Genomic DNA, 26,274 nt, shown 5'->3' with positions numbered 1-26,274 from the left:
CGCCCCCTCTGCCCGCGGGTACGGCGGCGGGAGCCCCCGCCCGTGCCGTCGCCCCCCACCCCCCACCCCGGGGTGACTGTTGGCGACCCCCCCGCGCGCGCACCCCCTCGGCAATGACTTTCTGTGTTTCAGCTGCGGCAGCTCCCGTGAGGATGCAGGAGGAGCGGCTGCCCGGCCAGGCACCGACCGCGGGAATGCGCCCGGAGGAGGAGGATTAAGCGACCCCCCCCCCCCGCCCCGTCCCTCTCCCCCCGGTCCCCCACCCCCCCGCCCCGTCCCTCCCCGCCGACCCCCCCGGCCACCATGAACACCAACGTGTGCGTGGAGAGCGGCCCCAACCCCGAGGCGCCGGGGCTGCCCAAGGACAGCCACCTGCCCGAGGGGGCCCTCAACAGCCTTGTGGATTACAACTCGGAGATGGAGAGGTACCGCTCCTTCGCCACCTTCTACAAGACCAACGGCGGCGCCTTCCCCCAGGCGGCCAAGATCGCTCGCATCACCACCCCCATCTTCCCCAGCGCCGCCGCCGCCGCCGCCGCCCGCATCGGCATGTCCCCCTGGAACTGCGACACCGCCACGGCCGCCGCCGCCACCGCCATGCTCTGGGGCAGCGGCGGCGGCGGCGGCGGCGGCGGCGCGGCGGGCGGCGCGAGGAAGCCCTCCTCCGCCGCCGCCGCCGCCGCCTCCGCCTCCGCGGCCGCCGCCGCCGCCTCCTCGCTGCACGCCGGCAGGGGCGGCATGCACCACCGGAGCGACGCGCAGCGGCTGGGTAAGCCCGGCTGCCCGCCGGCCGAGCAGCCCGCCTTGCCCATGGCGAACGGCAACTTCCTCTCCACCCTCTCCCCCGAGCACTGCCGGCCGCTGGCCGGCGAGTGCATGAACAAGCTCAAGTGCGGCGCCGCCGAAGCCGAGATCATGAACCTCCCCGAGCGCGTCGGCACCTTCTCGGCCATCCCGGCGCTGGGCGGCCTCTCCCTGCCCCCCGGGGTCATCGTCATGACGGCCCTGCACTCCCCCGCCGCGGCCTCGGCCGCCGTCACAGACAGCGCCTTCCAGATCGCCAACCTGGCGGACTGCCCGCAGAGCCACGCCTCGGCCTCGCCCGCCTCCGCCCTGGGCGCCGCCGCCGGCGCGGGGGGCGGCGGAGGCGGCGGCGGCGGCGGGGGGGCCGGCGGCGGCGGGGCCGGGGCCGGGGCCGGGGCCGGGGCGGGCAACCCCGCCAAGAAGAAGCGGAAACGCTGCGGGGTGTGCGTGCCCTGCAAGCGGCTCATCAACTGTGGAGTCTGCAGCAGTTGCAGGAACCGCAAAACGGGACACCAGATCTGCAAATTTAGGAAATGTGAAGAGCTTAAGAAAAAACCGGGCACTTCGCTAGAGGTCAGAGGAGATGATTTCTTTTTCCCCAGCCTCCCGCCGTCCCTCCTCAACCCCCTGCCCTCCCCCCTCCAGTGCTTCTTGTCTAGCTTCAAGATGCAGCATCCCTTTTCCGAGGCCTCCTTCAGGCTCTGAGGGTGCCCCCGCCGCGGGCGCGGCCCCCCGCGGCGCTGTCCCGCCGCCCGCCCCCTCTCCGCCCCGCAGGGAAGAGAAACGCCGCCCCCCGCGGCGCCCCGCCGAGCTCGGCCCCGGCCCCGGCAGCCGGCCCCGCCGAGGAGGCACGGAGAGCCGCCCCCGGGGCACCCCCGCCGGGCACCCCCGCCGCGCCCAGCCTTCCAGAGCCGGGGGGCGCCCGCCCCCTCCCCGCCAGCTCGTGGCCGTTACGAGACGCTGCTCGCCTGGTTTAACCTGCCGTGCTGTTTCCATAAGACTGCTGGCTCGCTCTGGTTTCTTTTTTGCCTTTTCCTCTGGTTTTCGTTTTGTTTTGTTTTGTTTTTGTTTTCATGACGATTCGGGGCGGTTTGTAGGGACGGGGAGGTGGGAGAGGGAAAGTTTTAGCCGAACGCCTGGCTCCCGCCGTCGGAAGTTCAGGGGGAAGTAATGGCGAGTTCATCTCCGGGTTGGCTGGTAGCTCGTTGTCCAAGACAGCTGGCCGTAGAGCCTGGTAGTCGGTGAAACGTGCCCAAGGAATCCCTTTGGCAGTATCTTTCACGAAATAACCCGCTCATGGTGTATAAAACACGATGGAAGAATAGTGCAGGTAATGACTGGACTGATTTCTGACTAAACTGTACATACGGTTATTTTTACGACGTGTCTGCAGAACTGACAAATGTACCGCGTTTCCCAGAGCTGTGAGGACAGGTTTTCGGGCTGGCTAGGCGTGTGAGACAGGCAGATCCTGTGTCACAGACATTTCGGTTAACGTATGGGGCACGACAGACAATGGGAACCAAAATACACAACCGTAAGGAAAACGGCGATCGGCTGATATCCTTAGGCAAAGGTAGCAAGCGAGAGGAAAGACTAGTAATCATACTTATTCCCTTGTCATTATTGAAATTATAGTGTTGCTGGTTAGACACACGGATCAGATGCGTCTGAAGGTGTCGAGGATGATGGATTTAGTACAGAGGAGTAGCGTATGCTGGGTGACACCAAGATTCGTAGTCACAGAAATTGGCAACTAAGTGAGAAATTGCAACTTCCCTCTGTCTGGGTGTCTGTGTGCGCGTTTGTGCAGAGCAGTTTATTCCCTTACACGTTGCTTGCAGTTCTCTCCAAGAAGAGGTGGGATGAGGGATTTTCCAGGGAAAGATTCCAGGCAACACCAAGAGCCCATTAATTTGATCTGCATTAAATAAATGGAGATAATGGTGTTGGTATTGATACCGCCATGGGACAAAAGCAACACCCGGGGATTTAACTGACGTTTGGCTGATACCATTAACTCTTACCTAACCAGCCTCATCAAACCAACCAATTCCTCCTTGCAAGAGCGAACTGTCCTTGCTGAAAGTTTGATTTGTAGCTCTGCATCCTCTTAGCCCTTCTTTGTGAATGCGCGGTGACCCAGCATCACCAATGCAGAAAGACCAGGACGGACTTCCCAGGTGCTAGAAGCTAGACATTTCTCAGTGATAACGCCTTTGTTGGTTTCATAGCAAGTTCGCAAAGAAGATCCTTAATGCCCGAGGTCTGTTAATGACAGATTATCATGCAGAGTACGGCCTAAAAGAGACTCCTCTGAAGCAGAGACGTGGAGAATCCCCCCTGCACCACCCAGCATGGGGGGTGCCTTTGTGTGCCAGGTTCCCTCATTAGGCTTGCAAACCAGGACGCTGCTGGGATTTAATGTTTGTGATAAATGATAGGTTCTGATGGCTTATCGATTTGTGCAGAAAGTGAGCTATCTCTGGAAGAAACGAATTTGGACGTTATCAGATCTTCCTGTGGGTTTGCTTGCATCTCTGAGCACATTTCCAGAACTTCCTTGCTCCTGACAGAGGTGTTCAACGGCCTTAAAAACTGCTCAGGCGTGTTATGAGAATGCCGCCCGTTAAAATTGTTTAACTGCTGTGACTAGTAAAAACCATGGTTTTATTAGCCACTTGTGTACTCTTCATAACCACCTGCCTTTGCTTCTTTTCTTCATTCTCTTTTCCCCTGCTCCCTCTCTCCTGTTTGTGATCCGTCAGATACGTAAACACAAAAGGCTCCTCTGCCGCTATGTCATGCCTCGAGCGAAGCAGGTTTCTCTTTCCAGCTGTGGGGTTGTCAGTAAGGCATCGCTTCTCTGCAGGTCATGGCCCAGCGCAAAGTTTCGTCACGGATGTGGCTAATTTCCTTACAGAAATGTGGATTTTCAATAAGAGAGGAAGAGTAACTTTCTTGCATGGTGGTTTTTCTTCTGTCTTCTTCTTTTCTTCCTCTTCTCCCCCCCTCCCCCCCTTCCCCCCCAGTTTAAACTAACTAATAAAGAGTGACAGCAGGGCTGCCTGAAGCACATGTGCAGCAGCAGCGCTCTGGCTGTAAGGCCACCAGCTGGAAGGGTGTGGGAGAGTGACAGGGCCTACATGGGGGCACCGTGGCAGCAGCGGTGGCTGGGGGTGGCCGAGGGCAGCCTCCCTGCGTGGCGAGCTGCTGGGGCTCCTTCGGTCTGCGCGTGGGTCATCCCCCGTCACCTCCGTGGGCATGGTTCCGTGGAAACACGACAAGGATCGAAGGGCTCGCTTTCCACTACATGCTTGTAAGGTTTGTGAATTGTGATCGACGGTGGCTGCGAGCTGGGGAAGTGATTCAAGGCAGGGGGCTGAACTGTGTTTAAAAACAAAATAAACGAAAAATGAGAATAATACCAATAAACTGGCTGGTCCCACAGAAACCATTTCTCTCCTTTTCCTTTAAATCTCTTCTTCTACTGGTGCAATGAAGGCATTAGGATATAACTCTCAAGGTTAGTACATGGAGTTGAAGACAGATTCACATGAATGCTTTCCAGTCCCTGACCCTTGCATCTTTAATGGAATGCTTCCCCCCCAAGCATTTTTTTTTAAAGACTTGAATTATTTTTTCCTATTTTTCTTGTACTGTTTTCACGTTAAAAGTGTCCCGATGCTCTAGTATTTTTCATAGAATGTTATTATTACTAGGAAATTTTATGTACGGTAATAATAAATCTATAAAAATAAGATTGACGTCACGTTGCACGCTGCCTACTTGTGTATGTATATTCTGCATTCATTCAGATTTACAGTCGGCTTAAAGAGACATAATCTTTATTTACCCATAGAGACTACTTATTTTCCTCTGATTGGTATACGTGTCTATAACTTCTGCAGGTTATGAAGATTAGGAGCCTGACGTTACTTTACATCCCCCTCTCTTTGACGTAAACCATTTTGATTCAGGGTGTGAATCTCAATTGCCCCGCTCTTCGTTTTCATTAGCGTGGCAGCAGTGTCAGGCAGAAGGGCTGACTCGCATTGGCAGGGTCTGAAGGGTTCGGCCCAAACGTGAGATCCTTGCTGTTTGGGCATGCTGTCATCATAGCTGGTGCCACTTGCTTTATTCGTAACAGCCCCACTAATTGATATGTGTGCTATTAAAGTAAACATTTGCATACCGACCTGGAATAGTAAATACCAGCATCCAAATCCGAGGAAGCTCGCTGAGTTGCATTTCCAGCCAGCGGGAGTTTGAGATGGCCTTTGCCGGGGATAGGGTTGTGATGATTGATTTCAGCAGGAACGGCATCTGATCCTGAAAATCTTAACACCATATGGCATTGCCACGGGGGAGAGAGGCTGCGCTGGCAACCTCCGAACTTGCACTCCGTGTTGTGGTAGCGCGCGTGAGCGCTGTTAAGGGAAGACTGCTGAGCTCTGTGGATAGGGGTCAATTAGCAGGGGCCTCAGAGGAAGCAATTTCCCTGCCGTCTATCTAGCTTTAAATTACATGCATAAGTTAAGCGACGGCACGATGGAATTGAGTAGTGTGGAGGGGGAACCGAAAAGCGTGATAAGGAGCAGGCAGCTAACACGATCCAAGTGGCTAACTGGAAGGTGGAAAGAAAGACCACCTTGTAGCCTGCATTGCCATTCTTCACTGCAGTGTTGCTGTGTGGCAGTGCTCTCCTCCCTGCCACTGCCTTGTTGCCCTCCATCTGGCCGAGGCTCCCCATGTGTGATGTGATGCAAGCAGGCGTAGAAGCAGTCCCTGTCCCTGGGCGTTTACAGCTGGAGCCACAGTCCTGAGTGCAGTTCATGGTGGCTACAAGCAGTAAAACCCTGATCAGCCCTGATTGCTGGTTTTGTCCTCTCTCCTGGTGTGTGCACGTTGTGCTCTGCCAGAGTGCTCTTGTTTTTCCGTTCCCAGGCCTGAGCCTGCGGGGAGGGCACCTGGCGCTGGAACTGGCTGCTGGCACCACACGAGAGCCCTTGCTGGGGGCTTCCAGCACGGCGCATGATCCTGCAGCGATGGTGTTGGCAGGGAAGGGGGGGAGGCAAGAGGCAGGGCGAGTTGGCGGGTTTTGACCTTTGCTGAACGTTTTGCAATGGCTTTTGTCACTTTCATCCAGATTTTACATGTCTGCGATAAACATACATTTGGCGATGAGCTCTCCTTTTGACCGCCAGGGGTTCTTGGGGATGACACAAGGGCCTCCTAGTGCCACCTCTGTTAGAGACCAGACCAGAGCAGCTGCAGGCGTCTTTGCTCACCGGTTCCTGATCTCTTCTGCTGCTTGGAAATCTTGTTGACGCTATTTGACTTCTGCATTAAGATCACATCTTGCAAGGCGGGAATGCGTTGTGGTTGGTGGGAGATGTGATGTTGGGGAAGGTGTTGAGAGCCCAGCAGAATCAAGCTGTTGGTCTCCATACAGTTCTGGCAAATTACTGAGCACAAGGGATAGCCTCTGAGATGGAGTTGGATGTCTTCTGTTGAACTGTTTCATGTGGTGTTGTTTGCCTTTCCTCATGTGATACTTATAAAGGAAAGAAAGTGGCCAAACCCCATGACATTAGCATTCAATTTAGAATATACATTATATGAACTGCTGTTTGATATGGTGTGGTTTGTTAAAAGGGAGCAAAAATTAAGTTTCTCCTGCCTCAGGTAATAGCTTAGTGGTGGGATTTGGTACTGAACTGAACAGAATTTCAAGGAATTCAGCAAAATTGTAGGTCAGGCAGAGGCTTAACAGCCTCTTTCATACAAACACTGCTTTCTACTTGCGTTGGAAATTGCTTGCTTTAAATCATTGAACTATGATTGTTTGCCAGTGAAATTGTCCGTATGGTAAGAGAGGTTAACGGGTTGTGGTGCTTCTGCATTTTGATTGCACTGAATAGTTCTTTGCACATTTTTCTAAGTACTAATATAGCTTATACAGTTGCGGCATCGGGATTCTGTGCCAGACTTTGGATTTCAGTGTCGTGACTGATCGGTTAGTCTAATTTTTTAAGCTGACATAATGAAATCTCTGTGTATTGTTTAGGCTGGACAAGTTGCACGTATTGTGAGAAAGATGATGAATGAAGCCAGGTTTTTTTCTAGAGCAGTAATTAGCATAATAAATTCTTTTTTCTTTTATCTTTCTTTTTTTTTTTCCCTCCAACAAATTGTCTAAGTCACTTTGAACTACGTATTTCAGTTGAAGGTGCATAGAGCCATCATGACTTGGACTCTTATGCCAGCTACAGGACTTCTGGAAAATCTTATCAATTCTGCATTTGTACAAAATGTTGTGGGCTGTACACATCATGCCTTATTCATGTAGGGAGCCTCATTTAATCTGGTAGATAGGTGAATATTGTGTTATATACTGCTAAGTCAGAGTGGGAAACAGCAAGTTACAGTCTCAATTTTTGTCTGCTTGTTTATATATGTTCATATAATTGGGTTTTTTGAGCCATTTTCCATGCAATTCTAACACCTTTACTGAAGTCAGGGAAGACTTTGCTCACTTGGCGAATAAATTAGGATGTCAGAAAGCAGTCCCTTTTGAAGACCAGCATCCCGGTACTGCATTTTTTGTTTTTCAAAATAAACGTGCTCTAGAGAGTTAAACAAAAGGTAGATACTAATTTCTGTACGCTGTGTCATGCGTTTGATGCGTAGCAATGACTGAGAACATGTGCTTGCCAAATATCCTGAAAGTTTGTATCTGCAAAAAGAAAACTAGTAGTATTCCAACTCTTAACGTGCATGTATTTTAAGGGTTAGGCTTGGTGAAATATTTCTAAGCAGGCAAACCTAGAGCGTACACCTTTGTCTCATCAAATACAGCATAATCCTTTCAATTGCTGGTTGCAGTGGGAAGCGGCTGCTGGTTGTGTAGGGAAAGGCTTTAAGATTAAGCTTTGCAGATGGGCCCAGGTGAGTTAGGATGAATGAGAAAGTAACTCCTGTCACCCTAAGAAAGTCCCTGGGACTTGGCCTCAGTTGCTAAGAATTCCTGAGTCACCGACTATGTGCTTAAAAATTGCCAGCACATACCATGTCTTCTGAGGAGTACCACCATCCAAAGAAAGCATTTCTCTGCTTCTGTAGCGTCTGTAATTTTTGATAGCTCATCCGCTTTGAATGGTTGTACTGAACCATGGTGTCTTGAAGCATGCAGTTACGTTTGACACTTTTTTGCTATTTGAGAGCCCAGCCTGCTGTGTCTGTCTTCCCTCTTCTTTTGGGTACCTTTATTGTTTTCCACAGTCGTGTCTTGTTCAGTCACATGCAAACACCTGCCCTGAAATTGAATTACTCTGCGGCGTGATCTAAAGTCATCCCCCATTTCAGCATCCTGCGCTTCCTCTTGTGTGTTGAGTTATGTTGCACCATACTTTAGATGCGACAGCCATTTAATAATGTTGAAGCCTTAGCTCTGCAGGGGCTAAAAAGATCCCAGCAGGCTTGTTAACTTCTACTCTCAGACATTATGGGAAATATTTTCTCCTCCCTGGAACTCCTAGGCTTCCTCTTAACTAACGCTATAAAATTCCATAGTCAGGTATGCATGAAGCCTGTGTAATTTTTTTGCCGTTTTCCAGAGTTTCTCCATTCTTCCCTGTTTAACCAGGCTCTCCAGTGCCAAGTAAGGTATGAGAACATAAAAGGAATAAAGGCAGCCTGGGTCATGCTGGATACTACTTTCTTGGTGGGCAGCAAACTCATCAAATGCCTTTCCCTTATGCACTATAGGGTTTTATTCTTTCTCTTGCACTACTTCAGTATTTTCCTTTATCTCAGTCTCTAAAGGGTTGGACATTTTAAATCTTTGCACCTCTCCTGTCTCAGGACAGTGTTCCTTTCAGTTCCAGACTGCTGTGGTCATGGTTTCTGTTGTACTTCTGTGTAGGATCCCTGTTAGCTGGTATCAGACTTCATTTGACTAGGAGTTATTTGTAACTAGGAGTTATTGTAGTGAGAGAGATTATTCAGTGGTTTAGGAAGTGGAGAAGCAGTTTAGTATTTGAGGTGAAGGGAAGAACTTAATAAATACTGGAAAATGATGGGAAATCCTAGGGAGTTCAGGATGGATATCATATCACCTAAGATGAGGACAGAGGAGGAGGAAAGAGCTGCCAAGTGCTCAAATAGAGAAGGATGCAAAAGTGGTTGAGGGTTTGTTATAACATGCAAAGCCTTGGTGAGGTTGTGTCTGCTCCTCCGTAGCAGTGACTCAGTTACCTTGGAGCAGACTGGCCGAGCACGGGAGGTGATCTGCTGACGGGCAGGGTACCATGGTAGTGCTGAAGGTGATGGTGAGATCTCTCCTGGTGAGAAGAGTGCAGAATATATCTGCTGCTGTGAGCAGGAGGTTTGCCACTAATAGTTCGGGTGGGGAAGCTGAAGAGCTCACCGGTAACAGTCTTCACAGCATTTCTAAGGGGGAAGGCCAAGACTTCATACAGCAGAAGGGGACCGTGGTGAGGGTGAGTAGGGCTTTCCACGTGCCCTTGTTGGCAGGGTAATCCAGTTTCTTTAATTCATATTTCAAATTGACTAGAATTCATGGAGAGAGTTTGGGCATTGGGGTGAGCACATGGTATGGGAGGAATCACATGATCTAAACAGGTTGTTCAAGAGCTAAGGAAATTATAAAGGCATCTGTACAGACAAGCTGACAGATGTGAAACAGGGAGGGGATGCTTGCATATGAAAGGCAGAAAATGATGATTTGTTGCATAAGGACTGATTGGGCTTAGAAGTTTCTTTGGTGGTGTGTACCGCATGTCCCAGGGAAGCTGGAGCATGCTGACAGCACGTCAGTCTCCACTACCTTGAGACAAAGAATTTGCTCCATCGTCACGAAAGGAATACCCAAAAACAACTGTGGTTCAGTGACATCCATCCTTCTGCACATCCTGATTGCTGGGTGGGGGATGCAGAGGTGGTGCAGCAGCCTTGGAAGACAGCTGAAGAGCTCTTAGCCATCTGTGTAGAAGGTACAGGGAGGGCAGAGTGTGATTATCGTGGTGCAGTTAAAGAGGTCATAAATGGAAAGGGAGAGAGAAGGAGTATATATTGTTAAATACGTGATCTCCAAAGTGAGTGGTATCAGTCAGACAAAGGCTGTTGGTTTTAGAGTGAGCAAAAGAGGAGAAAATATATTTGGAAGGGGTGTGGGTTGGAATAGCTAGCCAGCAGGGAGTGGGTGAGAGAGGACTCAATGACACAAGCTTAGTAATGATGTAAAACCTGTTCCCTCTAAATCACCAGTTCATCTGAGCTCTGGGTGGCAGTGATCACAGTTGGCTGGTTGCTTAGAAGCTGATGTAAAATAAATTGGAGGTCAAAGTCCATCAGAGGTGATAGTGTCATGAAAATAATCACTGAGATGGGTCTTAATTGTCATCCTTGAAAATTTCAGAAGACATACCCAGGAATGAATGGGGTTCAGAGCCATTTACAATCTTTTAATGTTTTCCCCTCCAGTCAGGAATTGTGGTGACCTGCTGTATAAGAGTTTGTGTTGCTGCTCCTCTCTCTGCATCTAATCAGGCAATACATGGCGCTCACCAGCTGTGAGAGAGCCAAGCTGGCCCCTGTAACCAGTCTTAGGCATGGGCTGAAAGTACTCCCTCAGCCCAGGTAACTGACTGAGTACTGCATTGGAGTGAATCTTTTTCTCTTCCCCCCCACCCCCCACGCCCTCCCCCGAATTTTGCAGAAAAAGAAACAAGCAAGCAGAGGCCAAACATTCAATGGATATATTTTTCACTGGCTCTTTTATCAACAGCCTATGAAAAATCCCAAAGGACAGAAGGAGTTAGCTAACCAATGAGGCATCATAGCCGATTGTAGGTTCCATGCAGGAGAAAAATATGCTGAAGCCTCAGCAGCTCTAGGGGAAAGAGATTTAAATTTAGGTTTGGTACTGAGAAACGTGCCTCCCCTCTGCTTGGAGACCAGTCTGTAAGAGATTACTGTACCCCAGAGCAGCAGTTTGGAGGATGATAGAGATGTCAGCCTGTGAGTGCAAAGATTTGTACCACTGGATGATGAACCAGCAGGGATTTCTCATTAATGGAATGAATGTTAACAAGAATAATTCTGTTTTGTGAGCTTGTGTGTGTGGGAAGGATAAATGATAGGGACTGATGGATGGTCTTCACAGAGATTTGATTAGGGAGAAGGTGAATGGTAGTGTGTGTGAGAGAGAGGGGGGGAGGTGTATGCACATGGTACATCTATTGCAGAAGGCAGGCACACTTCTAGTTGATAATGTCTGACAGAAGAGAGTCAGCAGAAGTAACCAGGCGGGTCCTAGGCAAAAGCAGAAGCTGAGCAGTGGTGTGGGTATTTCCTTTTCAGTGTCTTTTGCATTGCCGGGATTTGGGGTTTATGTTGCATGGTGGTAACAAACCTGCATCCAAGAATTTCTCTATAAAACTTTTCTCAGAAACGGAGGTTTCTGCTTTATGCTAATAAAATATTTGGCTATTTGATGCTAATTCCCACCGTCAGTATGGGAGCACCGGGTGACAGCTTTTCTGACCTGCTTAGCATCAGTCTTAGCTCTGAAGTAACACTGTGTTAGAGACTGTACGAGCCCTTCCCCGTCCCTGAAAAAGCAGGAGACGGGCCAGACCTACTGGTTGAGAGGCAGAACCAGCAGAAACAGTCCCTCATCCTGCCTGAGGCCTTCAGATGCCGCTGGAATGTAAATAATAAATAGAAAAAGGCAAAATAGTCACATAAGCTGAATAGGCACTCTAGCAGGTCTAGCAGCCCCATCCTCAGGGATAACTGAAAAACCGAAGGGACTGCATGAAGTGCTTGGGAGAGATGCAGGAACAGGGAAAGAAGCGTGGATCCCTTTGGCAGTGAGCTAGGAGAGACCCCTAAGCTGAAACCCCAAACCTCGGATGTCTTCCCTGCTGCCTTTGCCAGAAAGCAGTTGGGAGCCCTGTCTGAGGCCGGAGAGCGGCCAGCTGGAAGGCAGCTGCCGGGTGGCAGACGGCAGGAGGAGTTCCTGACCCCGGCTTGCCCGGTGCTGCCAGCCCTGCACGCGGGATGCCAGGCACGGGCAAGCTGGCGGCCAAGCCGGCTGCATCCCTCGGGAGTGAGCGGGACGGCAGAGGTGGAGACTTGGCTCCGTCCCTGGGCTCGCTGGCCAAAAGAGCTGCGCTGGCACAAGGGAGGGAGTGTGCTGGAAGGCGGCCGCAGCCAATTACTCCCCGCCCGGGAGGGAAGGGGGAGAGGAGATGTGTACCTTTCCAGCAGCCTGCCCGCATCCTGGGGCGACGCTTGTGCTGCCAGCCTCGGTGCAAGCAATGGTTAGCGGCTCGAGCTGCCTGCCGGGGACTCCAGGCCCAGCGGTGGAGTGTGCGAGCCGCTCCGCTGAGAGCTGGCGTGGCTGCCTTCAGCTGTCGGTGCTTGCCGGCACCGAGAGGGGCTCCGTCACTAACGTGTCCTGGGACTGAGCTGTTTTTCTTTTGACAGCGTTGGTCTGGATTCCTTATGATTTCTCATCTATATTTGCCATCTGTTTTCCCCAGTGGTGTTATGCATTTTTTCAGATCAAAAAAGTGAAATTGTTTACCCATTCTCCAAATTTAATCTCATATATAAAGTGAAAAAAATTAATATAGAAAATAAACTGTGGTGTGTACTGAATGTAAATGAGAGGCACATTTGCTCTTTCTTTCTGCCGTGGAGAAACGCATTACTCCTCAGACTAATCCTATTGATTTAGTTGGGGAGCTGCTGCCTGCTGCTGATGCCGAGTCCGAGTGGCAGGATCCAGCCCTACAGCGGCTGATATCCGTGACCATGGGCACAAACCCTTTACTCTCCAGCTAGCCCCACTGAAATCTGCTGAGGTTAACTCTGCACGAGCTGTTTGAGAGGAGATGGGTTTTCAAAGCATGGCCCTGAACTAGGAGCACATTTTTTTAATTTCTGTTTGCAGCGTCCCGTGGCGGAAGTTTACTTTTCACTTGGTGGAGCTGGTGGTGGAGAAAGTCAAATGAGTTTCCTAATCTGGTATGTTCTAAATCTGGTTTGTCTCAAATACAGCCTGAGAGATACGTGGTGCAAGTGGCAAAATAACTGCCAGCACACAGATGCATGTCCTCTCGGGGCAAATACAGCTGACTTTTAAAGTAAGTGTTAAATCTCATCCTTGGTATGAAGGGACACAGGCCTGTAGCTCAGGTATGGGGAGAGATATTTTAAGGTGGGCTGTGGAAGCAAACTCACCACTGAGCTTCTGACCCGCCGTACGCGTCCCTTTTTATCTGCTAAGTCCAATAATAAGCTTGTTATTAGAAGACATCTGTTACTGCCTGATAACACGTACGGCGAGCAGGAGTGCAGCGTCAGTGGGCAGCCAGGGATTTTGGCAGCTGTGGGGAGCAGCAGCTTCGTGGACTGTTTCACACCTCATCCAGAGCTGGCGAGTCTCTCCTGTGGGCCTGCGGCTGGCTGGGAGGATGCCAGGAGCTGGAGGCACGGGCTGTTCCAACGCAGAGCTCTGTCATGCCAGCCGGTGTTCGTGTGTGCTGAAGCAGCAACGCGTGCAGGAGCAGCGCCTCGTCACCCCACAGCCAGCCCCCTCAGTGTGGGCACGGTGGGACTCCCAACATACCTCCCGGGCAGGGAGCGGAGCGGCTGGGGGAAACTCGCTGTGCACCAGGCTCTGCCTTTTCCTTCCTTCCGCATCTCCAGGAGATGCAATGCACACACCGGTTTCTTGCCCCCAAGCCTCCCTGCCTGAAGAAAAACATTCAAGGAGACTCTGTGTGAGCTGAATGTGAGCGTCAGAAGGTTTTCCCCAAAGTCATTGCTGTAGGTAATGTATATTTATGAGCGGAACAAAGTGGGCCATAGATACTTTCAAAGGCTGCTTTCCTCTCTGGGTGGCTCGGTATTTAGGCAAGTAAGGAGGGGAGATGCTGTCCAGACCGCGTTTAGTTTAGTGGTGGCAGAGCAGGCTGGTGCAGGGGAGGTGGCAAGCATCCCTCCGCCGCCAGCCGTGGGCACTGCTCCAGGGCAGCCGCTGCCTGTGGGTCAGGAGATGGTGTCACTGCTGTGCACCAGTATGTCCCAGTGAGGCGCACAGCCCTGTTCAGCCATGAGGCTGGGTCCATACCGCCACGCGTGCCCTGCAGCCCAGCCTGTGGCTGGGGAAGGGGCTTTCCAGAGAGGGAAATTAGGGACAGAAAGTGAGTTTTGGAGCACGTGGATTTGCACCAGATTCTGCGCTGTTTATGTATGAGCAACGCTGTGTGTATATTTGATGTCATTTCCAGCGTGATCAAGCTGACACCTAGATTAGCTTGCGGCACTGAAAATACAAGGCGTGATGTGGAGGAAAGGCCAGTTTGCTTTCCTGCTGGCAGTTGCTTGAGTTTCTGAGGCTGATTAGGTGTGTAGCCCGCATTTGCACAGGCGTAAGAAAACTGCATACAGTCACTGGTTTGTGGCCAGTGGTGGTCAGCATTGGCTGGGCTGGGCTGCTGATGGATCCAAATTGCATTTTGTGCAGGTGCCATGGCTTTTCAGCTAATGTTTTCGGCCACTGCGGAGCACCAGCATTCTCTATCTCTGATCATGTATCTATATATGTACATATATATGTATATAACTTAGTGGGCCAGATTTCATGCTCTATGTTGCCTGGCCTAAGTGCCAAACTGCTTCTCTTGTGGAAGGCATTTCAAGAAAGGATTGTCCTCCAGGCTGCAAAACCCGCGTAGGGTTCTGTGCAGACCTTGGTAAGATCGTTTTTTCCTGTGGCCAGCACTGGTCCAGCTGCTTTGGGGAATACACTGGTTTCGTTTGCCCTTGCCATGTGAATTTGAGATTTGTTAAGGACAAGGTTCCTTAACCGCTGTCTATTTCTGTGGTTGTGTCGATCTTTGTAAAGACTGTCAGGTAGCCCAGATCTTGTTGAACATGCCTCAGATGCAATATACTTCCCAAAGGGCCTCTGTTGAGCTGGATTATTTCAGCCAGGACTCCTCAAGAGGAGTGAGGAATGCCACACCTGGCCAATAATTTGCTGTAGCCAATGTGTGAGTTTGCTTCAATGAGAGCAGGATTTTTGCTCATGGATCAAACATCAAAGGTTTCTTACATAATGCAACATCTTTTAACATTGGTAAAGTATTAGGTCATAATCATGTAGCACTCTGATATGTTTTATTATTCTATTTTATTTCTCAATGTGGTTCATCTCAACCCAAGTGATTCCCTAGCCTTGGAGAAAATCATAATGCAGATGACTTTATGCAGCGGTGAATTTGGGCTGCACCCCACGCTACAGCATCCCAAGCAGGAGCGGCCAGCTTTCCCGAATCCTAATCTCCACACCAAATCTTTCAGGCTGCTGTGAGCTGCGAGACTCAGAGAGCCGAGGAGAGAGGCATCTCCGGCAGGTTTTGTAGGCACGAGCCTGCCAAGGGATGGGGCTGGGCTGGGCAAGCAGAGCCTGTTGTCTCGCACCCCACGCTTTGCTCCATCAGTTGGCCAGTCGCTCACTCTGGGGGGCCGTGGGAGACAGCATTCTTTAATGGATGCTTTCGCTGTGAAAATACAGAGCACAGCTGTCGAAACAGAGTCTCTGGTGAGGAATTTACAGCACCTGCCAATGTGCGGTGTTCATGCGTTGGCAGCGCATGCACACACGCTCACACGTAGCACAGGTCTGCTTTTATGTGTCTGTGTGGGGCAACCAGGATACATACGTAGGTATCGTTTTTCCATTGCTGCTTCATTGTAGGGATTTTCACTCTTCTGTTAGTTTCCGTTGCCTTTTTTACCTCCTCCTCCAAAAATGTAGTGTGCTTGCTTGCCTATATGAAGCTGATTTTTCAAGGCAACAATTAAAATTTCAGATTTCAGATGATTGAGCTACTTCTTTTGCAGTGAAAGCCGGCAAGAAGGGAACAGAATAGAGAGTTTGAAAGCATGGAGGTCATTTCATACCAGGTTTGTGCAGGGATAAATTCTCTCGAGCGCCATGCTTTATGGCATTACCTGCTCGGAGAAGCCAGGGCTGCGGGTTTCTGAGCATCCTCCTGGGAGCGAGCTTGCCGTTTGTCAGCATTTGCACTGGCATGAGCAACGAAGGTTTTTACAGCAAAACCACACTGATCAGCTCTGGTTGTGCTCCTTGCCACCCCTCCCCAGGCTTCCAGGGGATCTGTCTTTCCTGTCACTCAGGATAACGATTCCCTGCTGGCAGCACAGAGATCCAGGGATGCGCTGTAATCTTGCCGAGAGTTTGATTCCCCAGCTGGGACTCCCAGGTTTATACAGCCAGGCGGTAGATGGTCATTGCACTTAAGCTCGTACGTTGGTGTGCTGAACCACTAAATGGGCTGAAGGGTCTCTTTTTGTCTGGAAATAGCCTTGTGTCTGGAAATAGCCTTGATTCGTGGAGTGGCAAAATCTATGGATTTCATCACGTAAATTGGTTTAGATTTAACTCGATCCACCTATTCAATTCTAAAAGCTTTCTTTTTTGTTTAAGCGTGGATTAATAATTCATTCCCAATTTGGGGGTTAGCGCAATGGATATTTAATTGTAAATGTGTATCTTTAATTAGAACTCGGTACGTGGATGCAAAATTCCTTATCTTGTAGTTTTTCAAAAGCACACCTATTAAACCACAGCTTTGCCCTTCAAAAATATTTTCCCGTGTATTTAAATGTCTGAATGACCTTTTAATCAGACACTGCACCTTTACTTCCAGCTGATATGACAACGTCTGACAGTAACTCAACCTGATGCTGCAAGAAAATAAATAAAGGCCATCTCAGTCACTATGTCTTTAAATCTCTCTGTCTAGCTGTGGTTTTGTGTTTAGGCAGATGGACCCACAGCGGAGTATTACATTTAGTTTTCAGGTGAAGGCAATCTATTGGGTTTAATACATTTGCATGTTTGGCTGCTCTTTTGAGGTCAATTTAGTCGGATGATTGTTTCCTGTCATTCTGAACTCCAGCCTTTTCTGCAGTCAACCTCTTTATAAATTATAAATCTGTATACCTCACTCTCAGCAGCCATCTTACAGCCCACACAGACCGGTGCGGATGGTCTAGCAACTGCATTAGCTCTCCTCGGTGTACCTGGGGAGGAGGGCTGCTGCGCTTTGTCACTACTTGTGCTTAGGCTAAACACACATAATGGGGCAGAACAGGGACTGGTAAGGGTGGATAGGAGCAATTCCTACTTTTGGACCACCGGCACAAAGAAAACTCATACTGGTGAGGGCGATTGTATTCAACAGACCAGCTCATTGTCTTTGAAAGTTAATTTTCGGATGATTTATTAAACCCTAATGTTTGCGGAGGGGGAGAGGGTATTGAATTGACCACAGGTCAGAATTCTGGTGACACAGCAGAAGTATTTTCATCTCTGGTATTTTCATGGGCATGAGCGATAAACATAACAATAACAGCTCCCTTTTCATACGGCTTTTACAAAAAGAGGAGCTGTGTACTGCTTGAGGCTGACTATCACAAAATGGGCTAATTATTCAACAAAAAATACTTGCCATACTAATAAGCAGTTCCCTGGAATTCCGAAAGATATATTCTGACTTCAAGTACAAGGCACACTGTATACTGCAGGGTCCATGGTTTGGGGATTTTTGTCAAAAAAATAGGAAAATGTGTAAAAGCTCTTTCCTGAAACAAAAATGGAAGAATTCCTTCAGAAAGAGACATGGTATTTGTATATGACACTAGCAAAATCAGTGAGAACTCTTTCATTACAGGTATTTATTTGCATATTTCCAGAGTTTTGTTTTTAGGGGAATTTAATCAGATGTGATGCTACTATTTGTGGGCAGTTGTTAATGAAACAGGTACTTGTGAGCTGAGACTGACTGATACAAAGTCATCTCAGGGCTTGCTCTCGCCTCCCTGGTCAGTGCGTGGTCATTAGTTCTGGAGGAGAGACGTGGGTCTAGATGCATGGGTTCAAGGGCACTTTCATCATCTTTTGACTTTGAAGGAAATTGAGGGCAAGAAGTACCTCACGGCCCCTGCAGGCTCAGCGCCTCAGTCTCTCATGTATGTGGTACTTTAAAGCTGTGAAGGGAATTTTCCTGGACTCAGATGTGTATGGAGGCACCTGAATGCAAGTGGGTATCATTTGTGGGGGACAGCAGGCGGGGGAAGGAGGGAGGGTGTCAGCTCTGCAAGCAGACTATTTCTGTGTAAGCCAGGGTCTAGCATGCATGCAAAAGGAAGCACAGGGGCAGTCTGGGCAGCCCCCCCCCCCCCCCCGCAGTCAGCAGGATGTTTCCCTCGCTGAAATGAAGTCAAGGATGTGCTTAAGTGCTTTCTGCATTGCAACCTAAATGTGGAATGAGGTGACTGGCCTGAGATTTGAAAATGCCAACCTCTGCTCCCAAGGCGTCCGTAGACAGAGCACAGTTTCTGAATGACAGATCAATGCCTTCATTATTCCCTGATCAAAAGAAGTGTTCTTGCCAAAGCGTGTGTCTAACCTGCAAACCCACCAAGCCATGGCTGCACATCCCATATGCCAAGGCACAGGCAGAAACCATTGTACAACTGTGTGGTTGTTCTAAAAGCACTATTTTCCAGGAGATTTTTTTTTTTTCTAGCAATGTTTACATTTCCATGACTACCTTGTTTAACTAACTAAGGAGAAGAGAGCATGTTAGGTGTGGTATATACCGAGTATGATGTATCGCGTGTGATTCTAAAATGGGGTGTGTTTGGAGAAAGGATGTTTTGATTTATTGTAGAGCAATGTGAGGCATCATGTTGTTCCTAGATAACTGAAAGTATGCCTAAAATGTAAAGGAAAAGAACAACTAGAAGAACTCAAGTATGCCAATGCCGCAAAAGAAAGCTTAACTTGTTTTCTTGCTTTTTTTTTAGAGAACACCTGTTCCCAGCGCTGAAGCATTCCGATGGTTCTTTTAAGCAGTAGTGTATCTTATTTTCAAGGCAGTCCGAAGTGAATGGCAAGCTAAAGTCTTGTTTTAAGAAACTGCTTAGTCCACCATTGAAGAATATACTCAGATACTATTTTCATTTATGTATAGGGGTTTCCTCAAAAGCAAAAGACAAAAATCTGGGAGCCTGGGGAATTGGCCAGCTTCTTCACATTCAGTACACTGATTCCTTCTTTGATGTAACTTAGCTATACTAGTGAAGTTGTTGTCTATTTTTAAAGTGGCTGTAAAAAAAAAAAAAAAAAGTTTGGGTAAACCCCTGCTATAAAGTCATGTATCTTTGAAAAGTAACATATCTATACTTCATTTTCAAATATATGTGTTTCAGTACTGTAAACTGTACAGATAGCCGCTTGTATTTTGTGTGTTTAGACACAAGGAGACAATCATGTCTGAGCATCTATGGAGATTAACGGTTTGTACACAACGGTGTGGTTCTGCGAGTTAAATCCGGAGCAATAAAATTCTAGCTTTAACTATTATTTTGCTCGTTGTTTAGCAGCAGCAGCAACAGCAGCACTGTTTTACCATGCATCCTTCCATAGAGACTTGATGCCAAGTTTTCCAAGATCAAAAGATTGTGACACATCTAGCAATTACCTTCCGTTGTGGTGGTGTAAGAGGGGAAGACGTAACATTTAAAATTAATCTTTCAAGCACTGTATTAGCGTAGTGGTTTGTACACTTGCATTGCTTCTAAAGGAGCTTTACATTGGGGTATCTCTCCAGAAATGCTGTCTGGTGTCTGACTTGCTTTTCACTGTGCCCTGACGTGGAGTGCCCAGCATAGGCAGATGTGCAAAACCAGTCGTCTATACAAAGGTTGTTCTAGGATGCAAAACAAAGTGAGTATGAGACCTTAGAAAAAACTATGATTCAGCCTAATTACCCTTCATCTATGAGTTCTTATGTAATATTTTCAGTCAACGGAGTAAATATTTTATTAAGTGGAATGCCATATTTTTGGTCCAAGTGGAACTCTTTATAACAGTTAAGTGAGTTTTGACAGTTGGACTGGTTTTGGTCTCGCACTTGTGTTCATTTGAGAGCCTGGATATTTTTGCAGTATAAAAATGAACTTTAAAAAAAAAAAGTTTTTAAAAAAGACCGCTTTTCCCTTCACGTTTCTTGGTTGACTGATCTCGGCTTTGCTGAACGGCCGGTCCCTTAGGCCCACAGAAGAATGCTCTGCCGTTCTTCCTGCTCTAGCTGCGCAGAGGAGATGCCTGCTCCTTGGAAAGGCAGCGCACGGAGGGATATAACTCACATGTCATAAAAAATATGGAGGATACTGAACTTAGGGATACTTATCAGTTGATCATTGCTTTTTATTGCTTGGCTTCGTCATACCACTCATGAGCGAGAAGGCCATCCCATCAAAGTAAACGAATGCTGTTGTGCCATGTATTTGATAGATTTATCATTTTGTACAAGATAGGACTACCAGTAGTTTCACAGACAAGGTGCTGGGCATGGAAATAACCAGATAATGATGCACAGCATGTTCCAATCTGCTGTCGTTTCAGCACTTTCTCCATTTTTGGCCAAGTACTTCGGCCTTTGGCCCCTGGTCACATTCACTTGGTGAAGAACAGGGGATGGGCTGGGAATGCTGCGGTGTGGGACCTATGCAGGCGGGGGGAAACGCCAGCTTTGGCAGGGGTGGGGGGAGCTCACAGGACTGGCGGATGTTGGGAATGGCCCAGAAAGCGAAGACTGAGGGATGGAGGAGCAGAAACCTCCTGAGGTCACTCGTGTTGGGTCAGCAGGGCTGGGCAGAGCATGGATGACACAGGATAGCTGGGGGAGCGCGGGCGGGCTGGGCTTACACCTGCGTCCTCAACTTAGGGTCAATGCCTGTGCCTGTGTCTTTGCGTCGTATGACCTCACATACCTGGCTTCAGAGATGGAATGTCACACTTGAAATGCTTCTATCGTGGTGCCCCTCTTACAGTTTGTGAGAGATCCTCAGTTGAATACTCAACCCATACCCATTCAATGAGCTTTACGTCTGTTTGTATGGCAGCCGTGTACAGATTTTTTTTGTGTTGGAAACTTTTTGGTTAGGGCCTCTGTTACTGACCACTAGGCCAATACGAGCTCTGTAAGGCCTTCTCTACCAAAATGCTGGTTGATTTACAAACTGAAGCCTTATTTGCACATTTGGCTGGTAAGCTTGCCTTGCTTTTTTGGAAAACTGTGATTGCTCTTACAGAAGCAGAGGCAAAATTAAGTTCAGGCTACATTAGGTGTACAAAGATATTCATAGCAATGTACTTACTGTCTAATACCCTAATGTTGCATGTCTTGATGTGGTTTCTTTTTTTGTTTTGTCGTTTTGTTTTAAAGAACTGATGGATCTGTATATTGTAATTGTGGTGTTTTACATGTCAATTCAAAATTGTTAAAACAAACAAACAAACAAACAAGCAAACCTGTTAATTACTGAAAATGAACAAGAGTTGATTTTTCTTTGATTTACCTGTATGGTTTTCATTTTGGATGTTGTTTCTTTGCACCATCAGATTTTTAGATTTTGCTGAAACAGTATTTATATGATGTAGTGCACATAGAGCATTTTAATTAGTGATGTTTGAAGAAGGAAATCCCTTTTCTGGCCTGTCTCTCTCCACTGCAGCCCTACCCCCCAGTTTACGCACATATTTGTCAATTGGATTATTGTCCAGTTCTAATTACCAAATTTGTGCTTTTCACAAGGTCCGGTACCGTTTTGCAGTGTGAAAATTTGTATTCCACTCTGTCTTTCATTCTCATGATGTAAAAAAAAAAACCCAAAGCACAAAGCGGGGGAGGTGGCAAAAAAAAGGCAGAACATACTTTTGCCATCTTCTAGGTGTGAGCACTAAGCCTAATGGAAGCATTTTTGGCATACCCCAGATAAACTTACGAAAAATGGTAAGGCTGAAAGGGAGGCACACATACCCATTCTGTCAATTAATAACAGACCCTCCCTATGAGGGAAAATACTCGCTTTTGTACAGAACCCCTGGTTTGTAAGTCCTACAATTAATGTTAAAGAATATAAAGTCTTTAAATGGGCTATATCTGTAATCAAATAATGAAGAAAGAAAGTAGTTAAATGAACATACTATTCAGGGTCGAATGCATTCAGCAAAAAGCAGTAGTGGGTCTTTGATCATGGTTAGATGCATAGCGATATCAAACAGTGGGTTCTCATGTAACAGCTAAATGTTTCAGATTTTGTTTTTATTAAATTTGGCAGTTTCACGCTGAGCTCTACTGTATTCTTAGTGAATAAAAGACAGCTCCTATGTTAGAAAGTACTCCATTTTCACAATTGCAGGGAACTAGGAGGGTTTTTTCAGAAACACAGGCCACAGAAATGTACTCCTTTCACAGTGTTCTCCTATTTCTGAACTGTGCAGTTATCTATTAAATTTTCTAATAGATATTTGTGTAAGGTGTATGTATGCTTGTGCAATTATGGAAAAAAAACAGTTTTGGAAAACAGTGTATTTATGAAAAAAATAATCACTTATGGGGCATGTACAAAACTGTATAAAGACATTCAATTTGCCCAGTAAAGTTGTTTTTGTGATATTTCTGTGTTGTTGAATAAAGGACTTTAGTATTCAAAATATCTCTCTTTTTCCATAAACAGGTTTTGTTTGTGGGATCTTAAACAAAGAAAACCTCTTTTAAAAAAGAATCCTCAAAATGAGCAAGCAGGTCCAAATGCTGACCTCAGGCTTGCATATGGGAATGAATGCTTATGAAGTGATGGTATAATAGCTACAAAACTAATTCCTTCTCAATTGGCAATTGATGGAAACTCCCTAAGTTGTTTACCTGAAGGTAACATTGTATTCTGGATTTTTTTAAATAGCAGAAAAAAAAAATACTGCCTTTTTAAGACTGGGAATGTTACGTTGAGATTTTGAGGCTACGAGAAGGTAGTGAAGTAGAAGCAAGACGGATTGCAGAAAAGCCTTCAACCCTTTAACACAGACCTCTGTTGTATAAAAAGAGTGGATTAGTGAGGGCGATGTGATAAATTAGCAGTTAGCTTTGTAGGGAAAAGCATACGACGGTGATATCTCATCTGTAACTCTTGCAACAAACAGTCTTGAGATTAGATCATCCCTGTTGCTGTTAGAGTATTTGGGATTACAGATACAGTTTGTGAGAGAATGACGTATCTTCGTTTTTGGTTTGCTGCTTCTCAGTTCAAGGTTCTGCTCTTTACCTGCCTCATGAACTACACAGTAGCAAAGGAAATGGTTTCCTCTTGCCATTTTATTTCCCCTTACTACTTAAAGCAACTTCAGATAGGTGAGAAGGTTTGTGACTGTGCCGGCCTGATTTTGGTGAAATCTAGAATGTCTTTTTCTGCGAATATTCCTTTAATAAACAGAATGCCTGCTCTTAGGTGCCAAAACAGGATTTTGAAAGAGTTTGAAACAAGAGGTAGGTCCTTTGGTCTGTGAGATTCCTTCAATGCCAGCTGGTTTTCCAGGGGAAGCCTTGGTCTAGCCTTTTGTTTTTGAAAGAAAGCAACAATAGTGAAGGGAATAGAAGTGGATTTTCCACTGATCCTGTCTGCTTTCATTGAAATCCGTAAGGTTATGTGTTCTTGGGAGACGTAGGCCGCTCATTAGACAATGCCAAGAATGAATCTTGAGGTCTGTTTGAAGAGGAGGAAAAGGGCTGCCAGGTTGCTCAGGCGTAGTCAGTGATCTCTCTGGATTAAATATAGAATTCACAGGGAGGAAATACACTCATTTCATGAGATGGTCGATTTGGAAGCGAGAAGAGGTCTCTGAGTTCCTATTCCTTTAATGCTTTCTCTTTCAACTTCTTTTTCCCCATGAGTATTGTTTTATACTAGTCTGAATGAAAAACGTCCCTCAGCTCTGGAGAAATACTCGCCCCAGATATGAACCTTGCAGTTTAAAACTACCTCTAGCTTTTTATAGCTTTTATTTTTTAATTTAAAAAAAAAAAAATTTAAAAAATCCCAGACAACCAGCAGGTAATTCTTCAAAGCCCAAACTGACAAACTCATTACTGAGACTATTAAAAGGAGGGAAAATACCCTTTTGTGTGGAAGCTCAATTCTTCTAGGCTGTGTTGGACTCCATTTGGTTTTGCCACTAGCTATTTGAGTGCTGTCTTACATTTTTCCAAGGAGTAATTCTGAAATTACGAATGGTCTAGTGATACAGGGCAACATGCCTTCTGGGAGGCTTCAGTCCTCCACAGATTCCCATGGGCTTTACTAAGATAGCTTGTGAAATTGGAATATATTATATAGGTGACTTAGTTGTAAGTTCTACCTTCCTTTACTGTAAAGATCTAGCCAGTCACCAGTGCATGGTGAGCTTGGATAGGTGGCCCCAAAATCTATAAAGGTAAGAAATACATCTCGGTAATAACTGCAGAACATATGATAAAGTTTGAGACCACTGGAACTATCTGAGGAAAGGAAGGTGAAGTTCAGCATCAGCAAAGACATCGGGATCCTCCGCCACCATAGCTTTGTTTCTCTTTGCCATTTGGTTTTTAGGATGGGCACGCTTGGCTGGGTAGCTGGCTCCTTCAGCAAGGCACTTTTGCCTAAGGTAGGCAGAACAAAGGACATGCTGGTGGCAGGCTGTAGCCCGGCGAGACAAGGGTCTAGGTTGCCTAAATAAACTGCAATGTTTGGGATTTTTTTTTCCGTTGCTCTTCTAAGTTTTTGAACTATTAAAGGATTGTCAGTTTATTCTTAAGTTAATAAGCAGGAAGCATTTGTCGTGCTACTGCCTGTTCCCTGAAGAAGGAGGTTTGGAAATTAGCCTTAACGGGTTAATTTTCCAACAAACTTTGAAGGTACTACTTAGTCTAATATGACTTACCTATAAGAGAAGATGCTGTAACTGTGGGTTCATTGGTCTGTATAAGGTCCCTTTGACTTGCAGAGTTGAAGGTCTTTGCTAGAAAATAAATCAGCAGAATTCCTGCATGTGTCATGATGTCAGGCAAAGCCCAATTAATTACTCAGTGCAGTTCTCCCCAGCTTGGTTTATGATGTGTATAAGCATCCTACATTTGAGAAGAAAACACCTTTCTTCCCTCACTCCTTTAAATCTGCTGTCTTTACGGAGTTAATAACGCTAACCTTCTCACTACTTCAGGAAAACCCAGAAGGTTAGAAGGAATAGATGTCTTTTTGGCCAGACATTTTCCTTTGGAAAGAGAGAGAGAAGAGTTAGCCCAGGTCAGAAACCAGAAAGCCCTGTTGCTTGCCCAAATCTCCTAACACCGGTGTTCTCTGCATCAGGTGTATCTTGTGAGCAAAGTCCATGAATCAGCTTGGCAATCAGACACAGCCCTACAGAAGACCAACACCAAAGCAAACAGACCCCAGTGGGGGACATTCCCACCGCTGCCTCCCTGGTACACGTGACACACACAAGTTTGTGCCACATCTACAACATGCCTTTCTCTCCCAAGGAAGGAAAGTTCATGCCTACAGGGAGGTGAACATCCCCTGGTCTGATGAGCAGATAGTACACTGGAGGGTTTTTAGGAGGAGAGAAGGCACCTGGACAATGACTAGAGTATCTCGACCCATGGGTCTCGTGTTAGCTTCTCATTTCTAGCTGTGAGTGTCTGAGGCCACCAGGCTTTAGGAGAAATAACTGGACTGTTGAGTATCTCTAGTCTCTTACGTGCCTGCATTTTAATAGTCATTCTTGGAGACTGATTGTGAATTTGACCAGCTGATATGTTGACTGAGAATGTACTGTTTAATGTAAAATTGTAACAACTGGCTTTCAGCCCGTTTTTGGAGAATTAGTGGGTAAATAACCTGATCTAAAGAAAGCTGTCACCCACATTAGGAACTGTGAACTAATTATTGCTTTCTGATATTCTGCTCTTACTTGTTTTGCCTTTTTACCCTGATTGTTTGCATTCCTAGGACTGATTTGCCTTTTTGATGCAATGCCATGTGATCTGCTGATTAATTTTTGTGAGCAATCATAAACTCCAACCTATGGCTGACTCCGTATATTTTTATGCTACACTCCATAAACATTCATTCATTTCTTATGATTACTGTGTGGAAACAGACTTTTACAGGCTAATAAACTTGGATTTGAACTGGATGAAGAGTTTCCTTGTGTCACTTCTTTCCTCTTTTTAAGAAAATAAATAATACGGAGACATAAAGGTGCAAACCTTGACTTGATTTAACCAGGTCTCTATAGCTATCTCCACAGGTGCTACCAGTAGTAAACTTGGAAAAACCAACAGCAAAACCTTATTCTCAAGTTGATTTAATTGGCAGAAACACTCCTCATTTAAAATAAAACAAACTTTCAGGGTTTAGGGCCAAGAGAGAGGGGGAAGGGAAATCAGGGTTTTTTCTTTAATTGATTACTCTGGTGCCTTCTCTCCTGTAGACCTGCTTCCTTAAGCACGCTGA

The 26,274-nt window shown here is 46.9% G+C and overlaps 1 protein-coding gene across 3 annotated transcripts in view; it reads left to right on the top strand.

Annotated features, from left to right (window-relative positions):
* The window catches only part of CXXC4 (CXXC finger protein 4), a 57,009-nt gene that overhangs the window by 2,823 nt on the left and 27,912 nt on the right, over nucleotides 1–26,274 (top strand). Inside the window, exons 3-4 of one of the 3 annotated variants that reach the window (XM_056349821.1) lie at nucleotides 133–1,377; nucleotides 18,745–22,441. In XM_056349821.1, the coding sequence (XP_056205796.1) occupies nucleotides 304–1,377; nucleotides 18,745–18,789 (1,119 nt within the window). In that variant the 5' untranslated portion in view covers nucleotides 133–303 and the 3' untranslated portion in view covers nucleotides 18,790–22,441. Of the gene's footprint in view, nucleotides 1–132; nucleotides 22,442–26,274 lie in introns of those variants that run through there. The other 2 variants (XM_056349829.1, XM_056349812.1) reach the window with 2 other exon arrangements.

The sequence above is a fragment of the Falco biarmicus genome, chromosome 1 (assembly GCF_023638135.1).
Source record: "Falco biarmicus isolate bFalBia1 chromosome 1, bFalBia1.pri, whole genome shotgun sequence".
Taxonomy (NCBI): domain Eukaryota; kingdom Metazoa; phylum Chordata; class Aves; order Falconiformes; family Falconidae; genus Falco; species Falco biarmicus.
The sequence above is the reverse complement of the archived record's forward strand: the minus strand, read 5'-3'. Positions and strand labels throughout refer to the sequence as shown.